We start from the raw sequence: 20,662 nt of genomic DNA, 5'->3' as shown, positions 1-20,662 counted from the left end.
GGAACTTGGAAAAGTCGATGAGAGCTTGGTTGAAGAGGAAAGAATTTGTCTTCAGTCCTTTCAACCTCATCCACCACACTACCACTTTTGCCAGAGCCACCAGACAGAGGAAAACTGTTTTCCCTTCCCAGTCAAAAGAAGGCTGCAGGACAATCCACATGATGGACTTGGCTGATAACCGGATCCATCCTACATGCGTCAACAGTTGCTCAACAAAGCTCTACAAGTCAGCAATACCTACACACCGAACAAGTGCTCGTAGAATAGTTTCCTCACCCAGTGCACATTTTGGACAGGCCTTCTCTCTTGTGCAGTTAGTCATTGTGGCCTGAATATCTTTGGCTGTTATCAGCATTTCACAGAACCCTGCATCCTTCGCCAAAAGGCATGCCATGCTGCTAAGATAGGAGGTGTAATCCACCCCCATGTAATCTCCAGGGATACAGGCATCCAGCAACAGGACCTCCGTAATGCTATGATGGACCGTGAAGTCTGGCGTAACATAGTAAATTCCATTGTTTCGACCACGGTCGAACAGTGTTGATGATGATTTCTGACTCACTGTGCCCTCCACAGAGCTCATCAATGTGCTGCTGGAATCCTGCATACATCTGCTTGGATTCAAGTAACATGCACCAGCCCCAGCCTGTCAAAGACTAAACTCTGGCTTTGCTTCAAAAGAGCCTCTGCCACTCAAACCCATCAAACAGCTTTTATCACCTCCGCCAAGGAAGGAGGTTACGTTTTTCATCGGTGTTGATTTGTCCATCTGTGTGCAAAATAACTCAAAAAGTTGTGAACGGTATTTGATGAAACTAGCAGGAAAAGTTGATGATGACACAAGGAACTGATGACGAAATTTTGGTAGTGATCCTGGAATTTTTATGGATTCTTGAACGATTTTTCATTTGTTATATTTACTTTACATGAAGTATTACATGGTTACATTCTTCGATTATCTCCCTTGAAAACACGTTCATTGTTTCCACGTAACCTATGGTGGCATTGCTGCTTCCAAAGTTTATTTTCGTTTCTCTATTAGTAATTTTACTCACGTATCTATCTTAAAATGAGCTGCTTGGCAAAAGTCTGCGGAGGATGACATGACAAGCCTTGACTATTGGGATCGACTCAAAAAGCTCAGGCTTTGCTCCCTCCACTGCCACTGTGAGGTCTATATCATCTGTGTGATGTGGAAAATATTCCATCAACATTTCTCATCTTTAAAATTCGTCCGAGGCTTGGCCCCTGTGCCATCCGTCCATAACAGAAATGTTCATGTCGTATCACAACACTATGACAGAACTATTTCACCTCAATTGGACCTGCTCTCTTCAACATCATGCCAGACACACATAAAGGAGGAAAGTGACTTCACACCATTTAAACGATTCCTAGATGATTACCCCCAACAAATACCAGATAAACCACCCACACCCTGATATGTCTCTGAAAACAACAACCCTCTGCTTGAATGGGCTACGGTTCCCCAGAGCTGACTATGTATCTCTTCCAGGTGGTGCTATTCAATTAGACATGGCTTGAGTCAACTTTGGCCGAAACTTATCTAAGTAATCTAAACTATGCTGTAACCTTTCAATCAAAGCTAGACAACTTGCATAGAGGCTGATATCTTAACATTTCTGATGGTCTTATGTATAAAAAAAATTATTAAAGATTTATAGAAAACTTCATTCAGAGTATGTCTATAAGCTATTGTGTTTAGACCTGGTTTCTATCCTCAAATTTTGGCACAAAGCCAGCAAAAATATAAAAAAGAGTTTTCTTATTAAAACCACAACATGAGAGAATACACTGGAAGTGAAAGGTGTATAACTATATTGATTAACCAATCAAACAGCAATGCAATAAGACCAATCAATGATATAGTGCCTACCAACCTGATACAGTGCAGGGCTGTCAGCAACATGTGGGTAGAGTCTAAAGAATGGACGAAGTTGGGAGGAAATGCATTCTTCTGTTTCACAGAGTTTGGCTTTCTGGAAAAATAGAGACCAAAGAATTGATATTAGGCATTTTGGGATAACAAAAACAAGCAACAGAATCAATGTTGGGCCTAAAAGTATAAATTAAGTCTGAGAGTGAATGACAGGGTTTTTATGGTGTAATTGGTTACGAGCCTGTAAATCTAAAATGCAATGGATATATGATTTGAGTTTTGTCAGTTGAATAGGTGGTCATTTATTGAAATCATCATCATCATCATCTTCGTTTAGCATCCGCTTTCCATGCTAGCATGGGTTGGATGGTTCAACTGGGGTCTGGGAAGCCAGAAGGCTGCACCAGGCCCAGTCTGATCTGGCAATGTTTCTACGGCTGGATGCCCTTCCTAATGCCAACCACTCCGTGAGTGTAGTGAGTGCTTTTTAAAGACATTTACACTGAAGGGACAGTAAAAGAATAATAATATTATGTTATTAGAGAGAGTAGGACTAAAGAATGGGGCGAGCATGGTTGTGTTGTTATGAAATTTGCTTCCTAATCATGTGGTCTTGGGTTCAGTCCCACTGAGTCGAACCTTAGTTTCTTTTACAAAATCTGCAGGCTGTCTAAAGCCTAGTAGATGGATTTAATAAACAGAAGCTGAAAGAATCCTGCCATACACACACACGTGTGTGTGTGTGTGTGTGTGTATTTGGATGCACCCTTGAATGGATATCGTGATAAATTAATTATTGAGAAAGATTAGATGATAACAGTATGGAAGTCTACAGAACAGGATCAAATTTAATTACTTCTGTAGAATAGGCAGAGGGAAGACAAATGCAAATCACTTCTGTCGTGTGTCATCAGCAGTGGTTAAGCAAGTGGAGGTGGAAGGTTCAGTGAAGGAGTTCTTCATCTTGAGGGACAAGAACTGGTAGAAATGTGGGATCAAAGAACTAGTAGAATTATAACTTCAGACAGGGCAACATGATGGCTTCTACTTAGAATGCTAGGCTGCTTTTTTGTAATTTAATGAATACAGAAAATCATCATCATCATCATCACCATCATCATTTAACGTCCGCTTTCCATGCTAGCATGGGTTGGACGGTTCAACTGGGGTCTGGGGAGCCCGAAGGCTGCACCAGGCCAGTCAGATCTGGCAGTGTTTCTACAGCTGGATGCCCTTCCTAACGCCAACCACTCCGAGAGTGTAGTGGGTGATTTTATGTGCCACCGACACAGGTGCCAGACGAGGCTGGCGAACGGCCACGCTCGGATGGTGTTTTTTATGTGCCACCGACACAGGTGCCAGACGAGGATGGCAGATGGCCACACTCGGATGGTGTTTTTTATGTGCCACCGACACAGGTGCCAGATGAGGCTGGCGAATGGCCACGATCGGATGGTGTTTGTTACGTGCTCACAGCACGGAGGCCAGTCGATGCGGTACTGGCTACGGCCACGTTCGGATGGTTTTCTTGTGTGCCACCGGCACTGGTACCACAAAGATACAAATTCCATTGATGTTCATCTATTTTGATTTGATTTGATTTTCACTTGCCTCAACAGGTCTTCACAAGTGTCACAAGAAGGAAGGTATGCACAGGTGGACTGACTACGTCCCAGGTAGGGGCCATGGGTTATGGCCTGACTAGTATTGCCGGGTCTTCGGATGGTGTTTTTATGTGCCACCGACACAGGTGCCAGATGAGGCTGGCGAACGGCCACGATCGGATGGTGTTTGTTACGTGCCCACAGCACGGAGGCCAGTCGATGTGGCACTGGCTACGGCCACGTTTGGATGGTTTTCTTGTGTGCCACCGGCACTAGTACCACAAAGATACAAATTCCATTGATGTTCATCTATTTTGATTTGTTTTGATTTGATCACTTGCCTCAACAGGTCTTCACAAGTGTCACAAGAAGGAAGGTATGCACAAGTTATCAAGATAGTGTTAAACTTGTGACTCAACACAATAAGACAGAGTAAGGCAAAGTAAAGATACATGAAGTAAAATAAATTTTTCATTAAAAAAAAAAAAGGTTCCTCACTCAAAAGTTGAAGACAGATTGCTATGCGAGACACCCCAACGCTGCATGGAAGTAATTTTGTGATAGGGCTGCACAACTGGCAATCCAAGAGGAGTTGTCCAGTTGACTGGTTGTTGACAAACTGTAGAAATCTGGTGGGCACACAGTGTCAGCCATATCTGGAAGAGAAGAAAGAAGACATACAATAATGACATAAAACAAATGACTCACAACTTCAAAAGTTTAAATAGTCCTTCATACCTATTTCTTTACTACCCACAAGGGGCTAAACACAGAGAATCGCTTTGCAGCCCTTATTATGGTTTTATAAATGTAGATATAAAATTATATATTCTATAAATTTTTTACCTTAATTGGTTATTACATGTTGACTACTTGATAAAATCTAATGTAGATTTCATCCTTAATTTTAATATATACACACATACTGTATTTATGGGTTAATAAGGCTATCCGAGCGTGGACATTGCCATCGCTGCCCCGACTGGCCTCCCTGCCGGTGGCACGTAAAAAGCACCATCCGATTGTGGCCGTTGCCAGCCTCATCTGGCATGTAAAAAGCACCATCCGATCATGGCCGTTTGCCAGCTTCGTCTGGCACCTGTGCAGGTGGCACGTAAAAAGCACCCACTACACTCACGGAGTGGTTGGTGTTAGGAAGGGCATCCAGCTGTAGAAACACTGCCAGATCAGACTGGGCCTGGCGCAGCCTTCTGGCTTCGCAGACCCCAGTTGAACCATCCAGCCCATACTAGCATGGAAAGCGGACGTTAAACGATGATGATGATGATGATGAATTGTTTCACGTGAAGTGATCTTATATATATAAACACCTGTATAAACATCGACACCTCTAATGATGAGAGACCAAGATTACAGTAATAATAATACAAATAATTCTCACCTGAATGTCTCTGGCTGCTGTGAACATTTCATTAAGGCAGTAGAAGGTCTTATCTGTAAGGTATATACAGGCAGCCCACAGGTAATCTTGGTCGAATGACGGCAGATCTTTCAGTTGTTTCAGGATCTGATGTTTAGCACCATACTTGGTCACACCATACACTGTAGTCATGATTGTCTGTTTGATAACCTGTGTAATATATTTCATAACATATTTAATGTATAATGTATTTCTGCCAGATCAGATTGGAGCCTGGTGCAGCCATCTGGTTCACCAGTCTTCCGTCAAATCAACCAACACATGCTAGCATGGAAAGCAGATGTTAAACGATGATGATGATGATGATGATGAGAGCCCTACAAAGATTTTAGCGTTCCAATAAATAATAAATAAATGAAAAATATGATGCTGATTGTCTGCTGGTATATGTGTGTGTGTGTGTGTGTGTAAGGCGGCGAGCTGGCAGAATCGTCAGCACGCCGGGCGAAATGCTTACCGGTATTTTGTCTGCCGCTACGTTCTGAGTTCAAATTCCACCGAGGTCGACTTTGCCTTTCATCCTTTTGGGGTCGATTAAATAAGTACCAGTTACGCACTGGGGTCAATATAATTGACTAAATCCGTTTGTCTGTCCTTGTTTGTCCTCTCTGTGTTTAGCCCCTTGTGGGTATCTGTGTGTGCGTGCGTGTAACTCTATGAGACTGTGTTTGAGTGAGTGTGTGTGTGTGTTTCGCATAACTGTGTGAGACTGTGTGTATTTGTATGTACGTGCATAAGTGTGTGAGACTGTGTGTGTACGTGCATAACTATTGACCACTAGTTGTGAAGTGGTGATGGGGGACAAATACACTCAAAATCATATACCCTTGCACACACATTAAGCTTCTTCCAGTTTGCGTCCACCAAATCCACTCACAAGGGTTTGGTCAGCCCAAGGCTATAGTAGAAGACACTTGACCAAGTTGCCATGCAGTGGGACTGAACACAAAACCATGTGGTTGCGAAGCAAGCTTCTTATTTCTTTATTGCCCACAAGGGGACAAACAAGGACAAAGGGATTAAGTTGATTACATCGACCCCCAGAGCATAACTAACTGGTACCTAATTTATCGACCCCGAAAGGATGAAAGTCAAAGTCGACCTCGGTGGAATTTGAACTCACAACGTAACGGCAGATGAAATTCTGCAAAGCATTTCGCCCAGCTTCTTACCACACAGCTACACCTGCATCAATATTCTGGGTTCCTACTATCAAGTGGCCAAGAAACACTTTTCTTCCCAGAAAAAGCACAGATGATCTAGTGATACCAATTCTTCTTAAAGACCGAAAAGTAAAAAGGCAGAGCAGTTCTTGTACATCATTACAAAACATTGTGATGAGAAATGAAAAGCCTATCCCAAATAAATAAGACATCAAGTTAATTTTTTGGCTCAAAAAGCAAAAGCAAGGCCATGTAGGGGAACATGGAGTTATGTACAGGGAGGGTGTTCACGCAAAGAGTTCAGGCCATTTCTGGTCAAGAGAGACTTTGAACCGAGCGTCTCATAGATAACTTTCCCATATATGATCTGGTGTACCTTCTACCTCACTCTCATGGCTAAATGACCTGAGGTAATAAAGAATTACATCTTCTCTCTATAAGATACTGTAACGAGAAAAAATTTCTTCCAGTGTAGACCACCAGGTCTGTAATGATCTGTTGGTACCTGTATCACACAGGTAGATGAACTGATGTAATGTAGGATTAGGATAAAATATTTTCCCCCAGAAACAATAGAATTATATTAGTTGACTTGAACATCCAACCCCTCTGCCCACTTGGCCATTCTATCTCAACTTCAGCAATGAGGAGAACTTACTTTCCTCTTCACAAATCCTTCCAGCTTTTGGGCCACCGCAATATCATTTTCAGCATCTTTCTGACGCTCCTTCTCCACCTGTGGAACACAAACAAAAGAACAACAATAATATTAGTACTACTATAACTAATAATAAAAATAATAACAAGAGAACTATGTGAAAATTTACATATATATGTAAAGTAAAAAGAATTAGAAAAATAATCCAGAACCCTTGTTCAATCCGGTACCAGTTCAATCCCAAAGTCTAATGAGACTGTGTTAGTCACAAGGCCAAACATCCCTGAAAGTTTCACCTGAATTCATCCAGGGGTTCTTGGGATATCTTGTCCATGGACAAACAAACAAACACAACTTCAGCAACCTCCAAAAAGATGAAAGGCAAAAAAAAAACTCAGAACCTAAACAGTTGGAAGAAATACTTATTTCTTTATTACCCACAAGGGGCTAAACATAGAGGGGACAAACAAGGACAGACATAGGTATTAAGTCGATTACATCGACTCCAGTGCGTAACTGGTACTTAATTTATCGACCCCGAAAGGATGAAAGGCAAAGTCGACCCCGGCGGCATTTGAACTCAGAACATGAAGACAGACGAAATACCTATTTCTTTATTACCCACAAGGGGCTAAACATAGAGGGGACAAACAAGGACAAAGGGATTAAGTTGATTACATCGACCCCCAGAGCATAACTAACTGGTACTTAATTTATCGACCCCGAAAGGATGAAAGGCAAAGTCGACCCCGGCGGCATTTGAACTCAGAACATGAAGACAGACGAAATACCTATTTCTTTATTACCCACAAGGGGCTAAACATAGAGGGGACAAACAAGGACAGACATAGGTATTAAGTCGATTACATCGACTCCAGTGCGTAACTGGTACTTAATTTATCGACCCCGAAAGGATGAAAGGCAAAGTCAACCTTGGTGGAATTTGAACTCACAACGTAACGGCAGACGAAATACCGCTAAGCATTTCGCCCGACATGCTAACGTTTCTACCAGCTCGCCGCCTTAAAGGTATTTTGACCAATACTCTACTGATTCAACCTAAGACCAGTAGAGCAACAACATAAGAAGGAAGAGTAGGAGTGGAGGTGGGGGTAAAATAATAACAATATTATTATTGTATCCTTACCAGCTCACAAATATCACTGTAGACATCTTTAGGATGGTTGAATGGGCAGAGGTTCACTGACTCAGCTCCAGCCTGGTCACGCCCAAGAGCAGCATAATGTTGAAGACCATTACAGGATCCATCCTAAAGAAAATAAAGCAAAGAGAGGCGGAGGTCAATGGTTAACTGTATTGATGACAGGGAGGTGTGGTTAAGACACTGGCTTCTCGACTATGTGTTCTCAAGTTCAATTCCATAGGATGGCAGTTTGGCCAAGGGTCTTCTATTAAAGCTCCAAGTCAAGCGAAGTCTTGTGAGTAGATTTGGTAGACAGAAAGTGAAAGAAGCCCTTTGTGTGCATGTGTACTCCTGTGTTAACAACTGGGGATGATTGTAGAAATGACTACACTATCATACCAGCAATGTTGTGTGTTTCCAGTCTTCTGTGGAAAACATAATCAAGTCATGGGAAATGTCGACTTGCTTGGAAACAGGTGAGGATTAGTGACAGGAAGGGCATCCTGCCATACAAAATCTACCTCAACTAACTCCATCTGACCCATGCAAGCATGGACAATGCTGCTGATGATGAAATGGCTATGATGCAGTGGCTTACCACCTGGTGATGTCTGTTGTGTAGTGATGGAGAGTTTTATATGAACACAGCTATTGTGTAAACACACACACACACACACTGGCATGGCATCTTGGGTGGCCTAAGCCTTATGAGTGAAAGTGGGTGCATAGAAATTGTGTGGAAGCCTGTCAAATGTTACCTGTAACTCAGCCACTCACATCTAAATTCGATCACAGAGAGTTATGTTAACAACTGGAATAACTCATCCTAAAATCTGACAGAAAACCGACATGGTAGGGAGACATGGGCCCTCAATGCAGAGGATATGTAAATACTTGAAAGAAATGAAGCGAGCATGATCTGATGGATGTGCAATGTCAGTGTGCATGAATGACAAAGTGTAAATGTGTTGAGAGAAGAATTGGGCATAAGAGGAATCAGATGTTGTGAGCAAGAGGGAAGACTGCACTGGTATAGTCTTGTGATGTGTAAGGATGAGAACAGCTGTATAAAGAAGAGGGAGACCCAAGAAGACATGGGACAAAGTGGTGAAGGCAGATCTCAGAAGTTCGAATCTTATAGTGGAGATGTGAAAGGATAGGACAACTAGTGTTTGAGAAAACCTGCTCATCCCTGTGAGATCGATGTTCTGGAAGCATAATGCCTATATGTACAGTTGAGCCCTTCAATTTTCCCATGAAATTGCCCCTCCACATCTTCATTTTCTATCACTGATCTCTCTATCACTTGTTTAACTACAGTATTCTGCTGCTTTACTTAAATGAGGCGAGAACTAGATATTTTATCATCTTTTCTTTGATACCTGTTAACTTTCTCATTATTTGGAACCACTTCAATATATATTTCTTTACTACCCACAAGGGGCCAAACATAGAGGGGACAAACAAAGACAGACAAAGGGATCAAGTCTATTACATCGACCCCAGTGCGAAACTGGTACTTAATTTATCGGCCCCGAAAGGATGAAAGGCAAAGTTGACCTCGGCGGAATTTGAACTCAGAATGTAGCGGCAGATGAAATACGGCTACGCATTTCGCCCGGCGTGCTAACGTTTCTGCCAGCTCGCCGCCGACCACTTCAATATATTTCCATTCTTCATTCTTACATTGTCCCTCTTCACTCACATTTTACATTGATAGCTCAGTGCCATAAAATATTCTATCAAAAGACAATAACTATCTGCCTCAACAACATAAATAGCCAAGAGGCTAAACTAAGAAAGTGAAAAAAAAGTGTAGGATGTATGTGCATGGGTTAAAAGATGTGTAGATGGGTTAAAAAGTGTTCAGCTGGAAACACAGCTGAAGATTGTGTCATCAAAGACAGTATTTATATTACTTAATAGGTTTCCACAACTTTTTTAGGATGGTTTCTGCACACTTATATGTAAGTGTGTGTGTGTGTAGATATTAAAAAAATTTGTAGAGGTTTGTGAAAGGTGTATAGAAAGTGTGTATACTATACCTGATGTACCGGTAAGTGACTAATAAATTCTGATGGGTTAGGAGATCTAATAGCTTTGGCTATTTCCTTACAACAAGCCAGAGTCTGCCATGGGTTGTCTGATGCCTGCCACCATTTTGATCCCTGACAGAGAGAAACAAAGAAACAAATAAAAGCAAACAATGGTCTTTCCATTCATTTACATTAAGGCTAAGATTTAATTTGTTGTTTTGTAGGGTATTAAAAGGAATGAGGGATGATCTGGCAGTCTTGATCTGGCAGAGTTTCTACAGCTGGATGCCCTTCTTAACGCCAACCACTCTGAGAGTGTAGTGGGTGCTTTTTACGTGCCACCTGCACGGGGGCCAGTCAGGCAGTACTAGCAATGACCTTGCTCGAATCTTTTACACGTGCCAGGGAAGGGATCCAGCTGTAGAAACAATACCAAAGCTGACATTGGGCCTGATGCAGCTCTGCAGCTCATTGGACCCTGTCAAACCACTGAACTCATTCCAGGATAGAAAACAGATATAAATTATGATAACCTCGCAGTTGTCTATGTGTTTAAGTTGTCATTTACCTCCATTGGATTGTCCCCAGAATCCAGTATATCTTCCAAATGGTCGTTAGCAAACTGGAGTCTCTCTTTATTGGATGCTCTAACACAGAAACAAGAAATAGAAAGGGAATATCAATACAATATTAACAAAATATACAGTTACTAGAGATTAACCAGAATATTACTATATTAACAAACTGTTACTAAAATATTTCCAGATAATCATTAAAATATTGTTTTCGTTCCAGCACACGATCTCAGATCAAGTCACTTGCTATGCAAGTACATCTCCATCAAAATATTACTTGAATATTACTAAGTGTATATGTTTGCATATATTGCCATTGTTTAGCTCAAAGTCAGCTCTGATCCAGCAGAGATATGATTAAAAACACTACAGCAAATGAATGTACACTGAATATAGACAAATCCATGATGGCCTTACCTTTTCTGAAAACCTGTGAGATTAACAAGGTGAATCTTCAACCAGTCTAAACCATGAGGACCAAGTTTTTGGCCTTTAGCAAAGCAGAGAATACTTCGAGAAACATCACTGCCTGGAACAGAGATGAAATTAAAGAATGAGTAACAGTGAGATGGAAAGGAAGAACATAAATGTGCATGGGTGGTCATGTGGTTAAGGAGATCCCTTCATCATCATCATATGGTTTCAGGTTCAATCCCATGCACCAAACCTCAAGTAAGTGTTTTCAACCGATCGTGGCCGCTGCCAGCCTCCGGTGGCACGTAAAAAGCCCCCACTACACTCACGGAGTGGTTGGCATTGGGAAGGGCATCCAGCTGTAGAAACACTGCCAGATCAGACTGGAGCCTGGCGCAGCCTCCTGGCTTCCCAGACCCCGGTCGAACCGTCCAACCCGTGCTAGCATGGAAAGCAGACGTTAAACAATGATGATAATGATGATGATGATGATTTCCATATTTGCATGGGTCAGATGGAATTTCTTGCATACACACATGCGTATCCATTCATAGATATGCATGTATATTAGTATGCATACCAGTGTGTGTGCACATGCGCATATGCATGCATGTGCAAGTATACATGCGTAAAACAAGCGCTGGGGATTAGTTAAGTGGTAGGGGTTGGTATGTGTTGAGGATTAGTAAACATTGGGGATTGGTAAATGGCGGTCCTGGGGTTGGTTGGTTGGTTGGTAGTGGTGACCTTGGTGCAAAGGAACAGCTGGTGCTAAGGTGGTATATCCGGGTTGTCGGCAGTCAAAGGCCCGAAATTTTCCAGAAGGGAATATCTCTGGTGACGCCATGTGGTATTTTTCAACTAACTGTTACCCACATACCAATATCAAACCATGACACCACGTGACTTTCCTTGACCTATCACAGCACCCATCTTATGGAATTAACAATCAACTTCTGTCATTCAAATTCAAAATGGCTGATGACTAGCATCACACTTGAAACTCAAGAGTACCAATGAATTTGAATCAAACTGTTTTGATCTATATATATATATACTCTTACTTGTTTCAGTCACATGACTGTGGCCATGCTGGAGCACCACCTTTTAGTCGAGCAAATCGACCCCAGGACTTATTCTTTGTAAGCCTAGTACTTATTCTATCAGTCTCTTTTGCCGAACCGCTAAGTTACGGGGACGTAAACACACCAGCATCGATTGTCAAGTGATGTTGGGGGAACAAACACAGACACACAAACATATACACACACATGTATATATATATATATATATATATATATATATATATATATATATATATATATATATATATATACGACGGGCTTCTTTCAGTTTCCGTCTACCAAATCCACTCACAAGGCTTTGGTCGGCCCACATAAACATATATATAATGTAATATACATTATATATATGTTTGATTCTTCAAACAGAGTGGTGACATTTAGCAGAGACGACCCAGAAGTTGTTCCTCTTCAATTCCTATCACAAACAGCAGAAGCTTTCTTCAACCAAATACACATCGTTAATTGGTTGAAATCACCCAAATACAACAACTTTAACGCAAAACAATTTCTAAAATGTAAAATTTTGGGCTGTGTGATAAGTAGCTTGCTAACCAACCACATGGTTGTGGGTTCAGTCCTACTGCATGGCATCTTGGGCAAGTGTCTTCTGCTATAGCCCCGGGCCGACCAATGCCTTGTGAGTGGATTTGGTAGACGGAAACTGAAAGAAGCCTGTCGTATATATGTATATATATATATGTATGCGTGGGTGTGTTTGTGTGTCTGTGTTTGTCCCCCTAGCATTGCTTGACAACCGATGCTGGTGTGTTTACATCCCCGTCACTTAGCGGTTCGCCAAAAGAGACCGATAGAATAAGTACTGGGCTTACAAAGAATAAGTCCCGGGGTCGATTTGCTCGACTAAAGGCGGTGCTCCAGCATGGCCGCAGTCAAATGACTGAAACAAGTAAAAGAGTAATAGAGAAAGAGTAAGTAAATCAGGTTCTACATGAGAAATTCTACCAGTTTTCTAAGTTTCAAACTGTTTAGTTAAAAAGAATTAATTTTTAAAAATCTGTGACTGAGATGGAATAGATCCTTTTGGCCAAAATGGGCTGAGAACCTTTGGTATAGAGTATAAGCATAAGAATGAGGAGTCTGTACTTACCTAAATGGTTAAGATGAGGAGGGCAAGGATATGTTCGTCCTCGGAAGTCAATACTGTGAGGAAACCAGAACACTTCATCTCGGAACTGAAAAGGCATAAACGACCTTATTTTTTAAAATCCATTAAATAAAATAGAAGCAGTATCTTCACAAGGGCCTAAACATAGAGAGGACAAACAAGGACAGACGAAGGGATTAAGTCGATTACATCGACCCTAGTGGGAAACTGGTACTTTATTTATCGACCCCAAAAGGATGAAAGGCAAAGTCGACCTCGGCAGAATTTGAACTCAGAACGTAACGACAGATGAAATACCTATTTCTATTTCTTTATTACCCACAAGGGGCTAAACATAGAGGGGACAAACAAGGACAGACAAAGGGATTAAGTCGATTACGTCGACCCCAGTGCGAAACTGGTACTTTATTTATCGACCCTGAAAGGATGAAAGGCAAAGTCAATCTCGGCGGCTAAGCATAGAGGGGACAAACAAGGACAGACAAAGGGATTAAGTCGATTACATCGACCCTAGTGGGAAACTGGTACTTTATTTATTGACCCCGAAAGGGTGAAAGGCAAAGTCGACCTTGGCGGAATTTGAACTCAGAACGTAACGACAGACGAAATAGCAAATGACAAGTAAGTAAGACAGAAGACAAATATAGCTAAAAAAAAACTTACATGGTTGGCAATGGAGAGTTTATAAAGCTCATTACACCACAAACTGTACATCTCAGCACTCTGTTGCTTCAGTTTTATACGCAACCTCTGAGCTTGTGACCGTTGCTGAACTGTCATATCACTATAACAAAAAACAAACAACACATATATCTCTCAATATATATAAATGGCAAAATGTCTGTCTGTGTGTGTGTCCTTTATACAAATCCACAATTTTTCAGTTAGAAGGCTTGCACTTTCTATGGTCATTCAAAACAGTCCAAGGGTGGTCGTGCACATCTTTACATTTCTCCAGTCACCCCTAAAAGCCATTAAAAAATCAATAGAAGTGACTTTTTTGTGAATTTTTAATCCAAAATCCAATCAAAATTCCCGAAACATGATACACCAATTGAATGCCAGCTAGCTGTATGTGGTTGGTCAGAGATTTGGACAGTACTCGCGTGTATGTGTGCACGCATGCAGCTGTATATGCATGCACAAGCACCATGACCCGGCGTTGCTGGGTCATAGTGCTAGTTTACTCTTTACTCTTTTACTTGTTTCAGTCATTTGACTGCGACCATGTGAGTGGATTTGGTAGACGGAAACTGAAAGAAGCCTGTCGTATATATGTATATATATATATATATGTATGTGTGTGTGTTTGTGTGTCTGTGTTTGTCTCCCTAGCATTGCTTGACAACCGATGCTGGTGTGTTTATGTCCCCGTTACTTAGAGGTTCGGCAAAAGAGACTGATAGAATAAGTACTGGGCTTACAAAGAATAAGTCCCGGGGTCGAGTTGCTCGACTAAAGGCGGTGCTCCAGCATGGCCGCAGTCAAATGACTGAAACAAGTGAGAAAGAGAAAGAGATAATGAAGCTACACCAACATAAAAGAACAGATGTAGCAAGTTATAGCAGATCTTGTGTGAAATGCAAAGCACGAGAAAAAAATTTTCAATAATTCATCATTGTTCGACCGTGGTTGAGACAATGGAATTTACTATGTTACGCCAGACTTCACGGTCCGTCATAGCATTACGGAGGTCCTGTTGCTGGATGCCAGTATCCCTGGAGATTACATCAGGGTAAGAGAATGTGCACCCTTGGGTATCACGAGCAGATGGCTTCCAGAGGAAAAGAGTAGATATTACCTCGTTTTCAGCTCTACAACAATGTCCAGCAAACTGGACTCTTCTACCTTTAACAAGAGATGATACAGGTGGTAGTTTCCCATATATTTGCATTTTGGTTGGATGACGCTTCCACGACAGATTTTTAATAAACCACATATTCTACATTATTACTAAGAACACAAAACGAAAGACAGACAGACAGACAGAAATGACACAGTGTCAAGAATTTAAGCAAGGATAGAATCTAAAAGGTCTATTTAAAAAAATACATACTTCAAAAAAAAGAAAAAAAGAATTAATTTACCTTGTTATTTTAGGATATGGTGGACACTCTGAGGATGGCGGTGGAATATCTAGGTTTTTGTTACCTTTGTTGTTGAATATTTTAATAATTAAGTCCAGAATCTGAAGTAGGAGGAAGTAGAGAAACAAGATTACTGACAGTAAAACACATCTATGAGAATGTGTACAGTATACATGTGTGCACACACATACACTCTCTTTCTCTCTCTATATATATATATATCATCATCGTTTAACGTCCACTTTCCATGCTAGCATGGGTTGGACGATTTTGACTGAGGGCTGGCGAACCAGATGGCTGCACCAGGCTCCAATCTTGATCTGGCAGAGTTTCTACAGCCAGATGCCCTTCCTAACGCCAACCACTCCGAGAGTATAGTGGGTGCTTTTTACGTGCCACTGGCATGGGTGCCAGTCAGGCGGTACTGGCAATGACCTCACTCAAATCTTTTTACACATGCCAGTGAAGCGACGTTGGTAACGATCACGCTCGAATGGTGCCCTTTTACGTGCCACGGATACGGAAGTCACACACACACAAATACACTCTCCTTCTCTCATGTACAGGCATATATACACACACACAGAGATATATATAGACAAAACTCCAGGCATACATACACACACACACTCATATACATACACAGAACAGGCACATATAGGTAAATGCACACAAATATATATAGATATGTAATATACACACAAACTTACAGGTTTATTAATGGTCCAAGGACAAGCACTGAGAATATTTAAACCATCAAAGACAGCTGACAGTTCTTCAGAAGAACTATGGGTGACTTGGCTGAGTTTATTCTGAGAATGCATGGAATCTGCCAGGCGGACCAGTTTAGCTGTGGAATAGATGACATAGAAGGGTTGAAAATACAGTGGATAGAGTTGATAAAAGTAAACGGCAGAGAGGGAGAGAGATCATCCCTATGACTAAAACTCTTGTCACACAAATAATCACTATTTAGCAACAAGACAAAAATGAGAGCCCAGGAAAGCTCTCTTTTCTTCTGATTTGAAAATATGTAGGAGAATGGATGAAGTGAAGGAGGTTTGATTTTTAAAGATGCATTCATTCCATGCATACAAACTCACACATACACTTATGTCTATGGAAGGATGAAAGGTAATTAAAAACGAGCAGAATTTCAACTCAGAATGTAGTAAAGGTATAATTGAAATGCCACTTGGTATTTAATCCAATGCTAAATGGAGAAGTTCTTAAGCAGATCAGGCCGAAAATGTCGCTAGAAGCTAGGATCACCAAGCATAGATTGGCATATTTTGGTCATATTATGCGGATAAAATCCCTGGAGAAGGACATCATGCTTGGAATGGTCAGTGGCAAGAGAGGAAGAGGCCGACCAAGAACCCGCTGGCTTGACACCATCAAGAGTGATACCGGAATGGACATAGCCAATCTGAAAGAAGCGGCCCAGGATAGAACTGACTGGAGGACACTGATCCATCGAGTAACCGAGAGTCGACTTCGACTGAGCAGATAGATAGATAGATAGATAGATACTTTTTCCAATCCATTTAAAACAAAGACAATAAAGATAAATAGTTTCAAATTGTGACACAAAACCAGGAACTTTAGGGTGGGGAAGAGTTAAGCCAATTACATCAACCCCAGTGCTTAACTGGTACTTATTTTATCAATCCCGAAAGGATGAAAGCCAAATCAACCTCAGCAGAGTTTGAACACAGAAAGTAAAGAATCGGAAGAAATGCTACTAAGCATTTTGTCCAACACAATAATAATAATTCTGCTAATTCAACACCTTAACAACAATAAAAATAAATGGTAACAGAAGATGAAAACTTAAAGAAAATACTCACTAGTGGCTAGCAGATTGGTTCCTAGGTTTTCTGATATCCACGGGACAGGTGGTACAAGCATTGGCAATGCTACCGTGTCGAACACCAGTTCTGATGTGTTGTTCGTTTGGAATATTTTCATTGTTTTTGGATGAGGCTGAATGATGAAAAATAATGTACTTATACCTATTTCTTTGCTACCCTCAAGGGGCTAAACACAGAGAGGACAAACAAGGACAGACAAACGGATTAAGCCGATTATATTGACCCCAGTGCGTAACTGGTCCTTAATTTATTGATCCTGAAAGGATGAAAGGCAAAGTCGACCTCGGCAGAATTTGAACTCAGAACGTACTTATACCTATTTCTTTACTACCCACAAGGGGCTAAACACAGAGAGGACAAACAAGGACAGACAAACGGATTAAGCCGATTATATTGACCCCAGTGCGTAACTGGTCCTTATTTATTGATCCGAAAGGATGAAAGGCAAAGTCGACCTCGGCAGAATTTGAACTCAGAACGTACTTATCCTATTTCTTTACTACCCTCAAGGGGCTAAACACAGAGAGGACAAACAAGGACAGACAAACGGATTAAGTCGATTATATCGACCCCAGTGCGTAACTGGTACTTATTTAATCGACTCCGAAAGGATGAAAGGCAAAGTCGACCTCGGCGGAATTTGAACTCAGAACGTACTTATACCTATTTCTTTACTACCCACAAGGGGCTAAACACAGAGAGGACAAACAAGGACAGACAAACAGATTAAGCCGATTATATTGACCCCAGTGCGTAACTGGTCCTTAATTTATTGATCCTGAAAGGATGAAAGGCAAAGTCGACCTCGGCGGAATTTGAACTCAGAACGTACTTATACCTATTTCTTTACTACCCACAAGGGGCTAAACACAGAGAGGACAAACAAGGACAGACAAACAGATTAAGCCGATTATATTGACCCCAGTGCGTAACTGGTCCTTAATTTATTGATCCTGAAAGGATGAAAGGCAAAGTCGACCTCGGCGGAATTTGAACTCAGAACGTACTTATACCTATTTCTTTACTACCCTCAAGGGGCTAAACACAGAGAGGACAAACAAGGACAGACAAACGGATTAAGTCGATTATATCGACCCCAGTGCGTAACTGGTACTTATTTAATCGACTCCGAAAGGATGAAAGGCAAAGTCGACCTCGGCGGAATTTGAACTCAGAACGTAGCAGCAGACGAAATACGGCTACGCATTTCGCCCGGTGTGCTAACGATTCTGCCATTGAACCAAAATGCATCTCCTCTAGGTTTACTCTGTTAGAAATCAACTGTGCTATGTATGGCTCCCTCTCCATGACCTTCACAACTAGATCCAAAAATTTGATTCCACTAAATTTCCTTTGTAGAAATTTACAATGACACTTCTATGCTAGTCATCATCATCATCGTTTAATGTCCGTTCTCCATGCTAACATGGGTTGGACAGTTCAACTGGGGTCTGGGAAACCACAAGGCTGCACCAGGCTCCAGTCTGATCTGGCAGTGTTTCTACAGCTGGATGCCCTTCCTAACGCCAACCACTCCGTGAGTGTAGTGGGTGCTTTTTACGTGCCACCGGCACAGGGGCCAGACGAGGCTGGCAATGGCCACAATCTGATGGTGCTTTTTACGTGCCACCGGCACGAGAATATCACCTTCCTACGTAACTTGATTAACTACTCAGGTGGTAATCATTTATCCTACTTTACCTCATATTTCGAGTACCTCCAGGACTATTGTGGATGGTGTGTGAGAGAGAGAGAGTGTGTGTGATCATGACCATCATCATTGTCATCTTTTAACATCCATTTTCCAAGCTGACATAGACTGAATGATTTGAAAGGAGCTGCACCAGGCCCCATTCCTTGGTTTCTACAGCTGTGGCTGAGAAGTTTGCTTCCCTACCACATGAGTTTGGCATGACACCCTGGGTAAGTGTCTTCTACTTATAGCCCCAGGCTGATCAAAGCCTTGCAAGTGCATTTGGTAGTTGGAACAAAAAGAAGCTAACTTCACACACGTGCATGTGTGTATATATATTAGACAGAATGAGATAACAAAGCCAAGGCTGTGAGGAGTTTCCAGGACATTTATAAGGAAAACAGATGTAGATATAGTCTTACGCCTGTTTCTGGGATATTATGGATATCCATTCATCAGAGATGATGTGAGATGGTTAAATAGAGTTTAAAATAAGGAATTATTATGGAAAAGGAGGAGATAAGAAATTTAGCCCAAACACCCGCGTGTGTGTTTGTGTTATTTGTGTGAGCATGGGTTTGTGTGTTTCCTTGTTCTGACATCACAAGATGGTCGTAAATAGGTCTCACTGTCAAACAAGCATGGTCGTTCATTTCCAATATTCTGCAAAACATGTCTGTTTATGGAGAAATATTACCTTGCTTAGAAACGATAAATTGTTTGACCCATACAAACATGGAAAAGTGAACATTAAAACAACAATGATGACGCTGATGATGATGTATATCTATATCTCTATATATATATAAACGGCAAAATGTCTGCGTGTGTGTGTGTCCTTTATACAAATCCACAATTTTTCAGTTAGGGGGCTCGCACTTTCTATGGTCATTCAAAACCGTCCAAGGGTGGTCGTGCACATCTTTACATTTCCCCAGTCACCCCGCAAAGCCATTACAAAATCAATAGAAGTGACTTTTTTGTGAATTTTCTATCCAAAACCCAATCAAAATGCCCGAAACTTGATACACCAATTGAATGCCAGCTAGCTGTATGTGATTGGTCGGAGATTTGGACAGTAATCGCATGTATGTGTACACATACGCAGCTGTATATGCATGCACTAGCACTATGACCCGAACGCCGGGTCATAGTGCTAGTATATACATAAAGAGAGAGAGAGCAGTACATATATATCATCATCATCATCATCGCTTAACGTCCGTTTTCCGCGCTAGCACGGGTTGGACGGTTTCGACCGGGGTCTGGGGAGCTCGGGACTGCCCCAGGCTCCAGTCTAGTCTGGCAGTGTTTCTACAGCTGGATGCCCTTCCTAACGCCAACCACTCCGCGAGTGTAGTGGGTGTTTTTTACGTGCCACCTGCACAGGTGCCAGAGGGGTCTGGCATCGGCCACGTTCGGATGGTGCTTTTTATGGGGGGGGGGTGCAGAAATATAGGGGAGCACCAGTGGGAGGGGTGGTTCAGAGGACAGGTTCTAGGCAAGTAGAACGTAGGAAATCGAGAGAGGGGTAATGCAGGTGAAATAGCGTATTGAAGAGGGGGGTTCAAAGAGTAGACACCTATAATGGTGGTGGGGGGGGTGCAGAAATATAGGGGAGCACCAGTGGGAGGGGTGGTTCTGAGGACAGGTTCTAGGCAAGTAGAACGTAGGTAGGATATCGAGAGAGGGGTAATGCATGGTGAAATAGCGTATTGAAGAGGGGGGTTCAAAGAGTAGACACCTATAATGGTGGTGGGGGGGTGCAGAAATATAGGGGAGCACCAGTGGGAGGGGTGGTTCAGAGGACAGGTTCTAGGCAAGTAGAACGTAGGTAGGATATCGAGAGAGGGGTAATGCAT

The 20,662-nt window shown here is 41.8% G+C and overlaps 1 protein-coding gene across 1 annotated transcript in view; it reads right to left on the bottom strand.

The window, feature by feature from the left end:
- The window catches only part of LOC115224418 (DNA-directed RNA polymerase, mitochondrial), a 55,788-nt gene that overhangs the window by 6,311 nt on the left and 28,815 nt on the right, over positions 1–20,662 (bottom strand). Inside the window, exons 16-28 of the mRNA XM_029795316.2 lie at positions 17,084–17,219; positions 15,944–16,083; positions 15,234–15,334; positions 13,810–13,930; positions 13,129–13,213; positions 10,939–11,050; positions 10,515–10,593; positions 9,956–10,078; positions 7,914–8,036; positions 6,767–6,844; positions 4,907–5,095; positions 4,003–4,160; positions 1,902–2,000 (exon numbers count right to left, since the gene is read on the bottom strand). Of these exons, the coding sequence (XP_029651176.1) occupies positions 1,902–2,000; positions 4,003–4,160; positions 4,907–5,095; positions 6,767–6,844; positions 7,914–8,036; positions 9,956–10,078; positions 10,515–10,593; positions 10,939–11,050; positions 13,129–13,213; positions 13,810–13,930; positions 15,234–15,334; positions 15,944–16,083; positions 17,084–17,219 (1,544 nt within the window). The remainder of the gene's footprint in view (positions 1–1,901; positions 2,001–4,002; positions 4,161–4,906; positions 5,096–6,766; positions 6,845–7,913; positions 8,037–9,955; positions 10,079–10,514; positions 10,594–10,938; positions 11,051–13,128; positions 13,214–13,809; positions 13,931–15,233; positions 15,335–15,943; positions 16,084–17,083; positions 17,220–20,662) is intronic.

Source organism: Octopus sinensis, linkage group LG25, assembly GCF_006345805.1.
Source record: "Octopus sinensis linkage group LG25, ASM634580v1, whole genome shotgun sequence".
NCBI lineage: Eukaryota > Metazoa > Mollusca > Cephalopoda > Octopoda > Octopodidae > Octopus > Octopus sinensis.
Note: the sequence above shows the minus strand (reverse complement) of the source record. Positions and strands in the feature narration are given on the sequence as shown.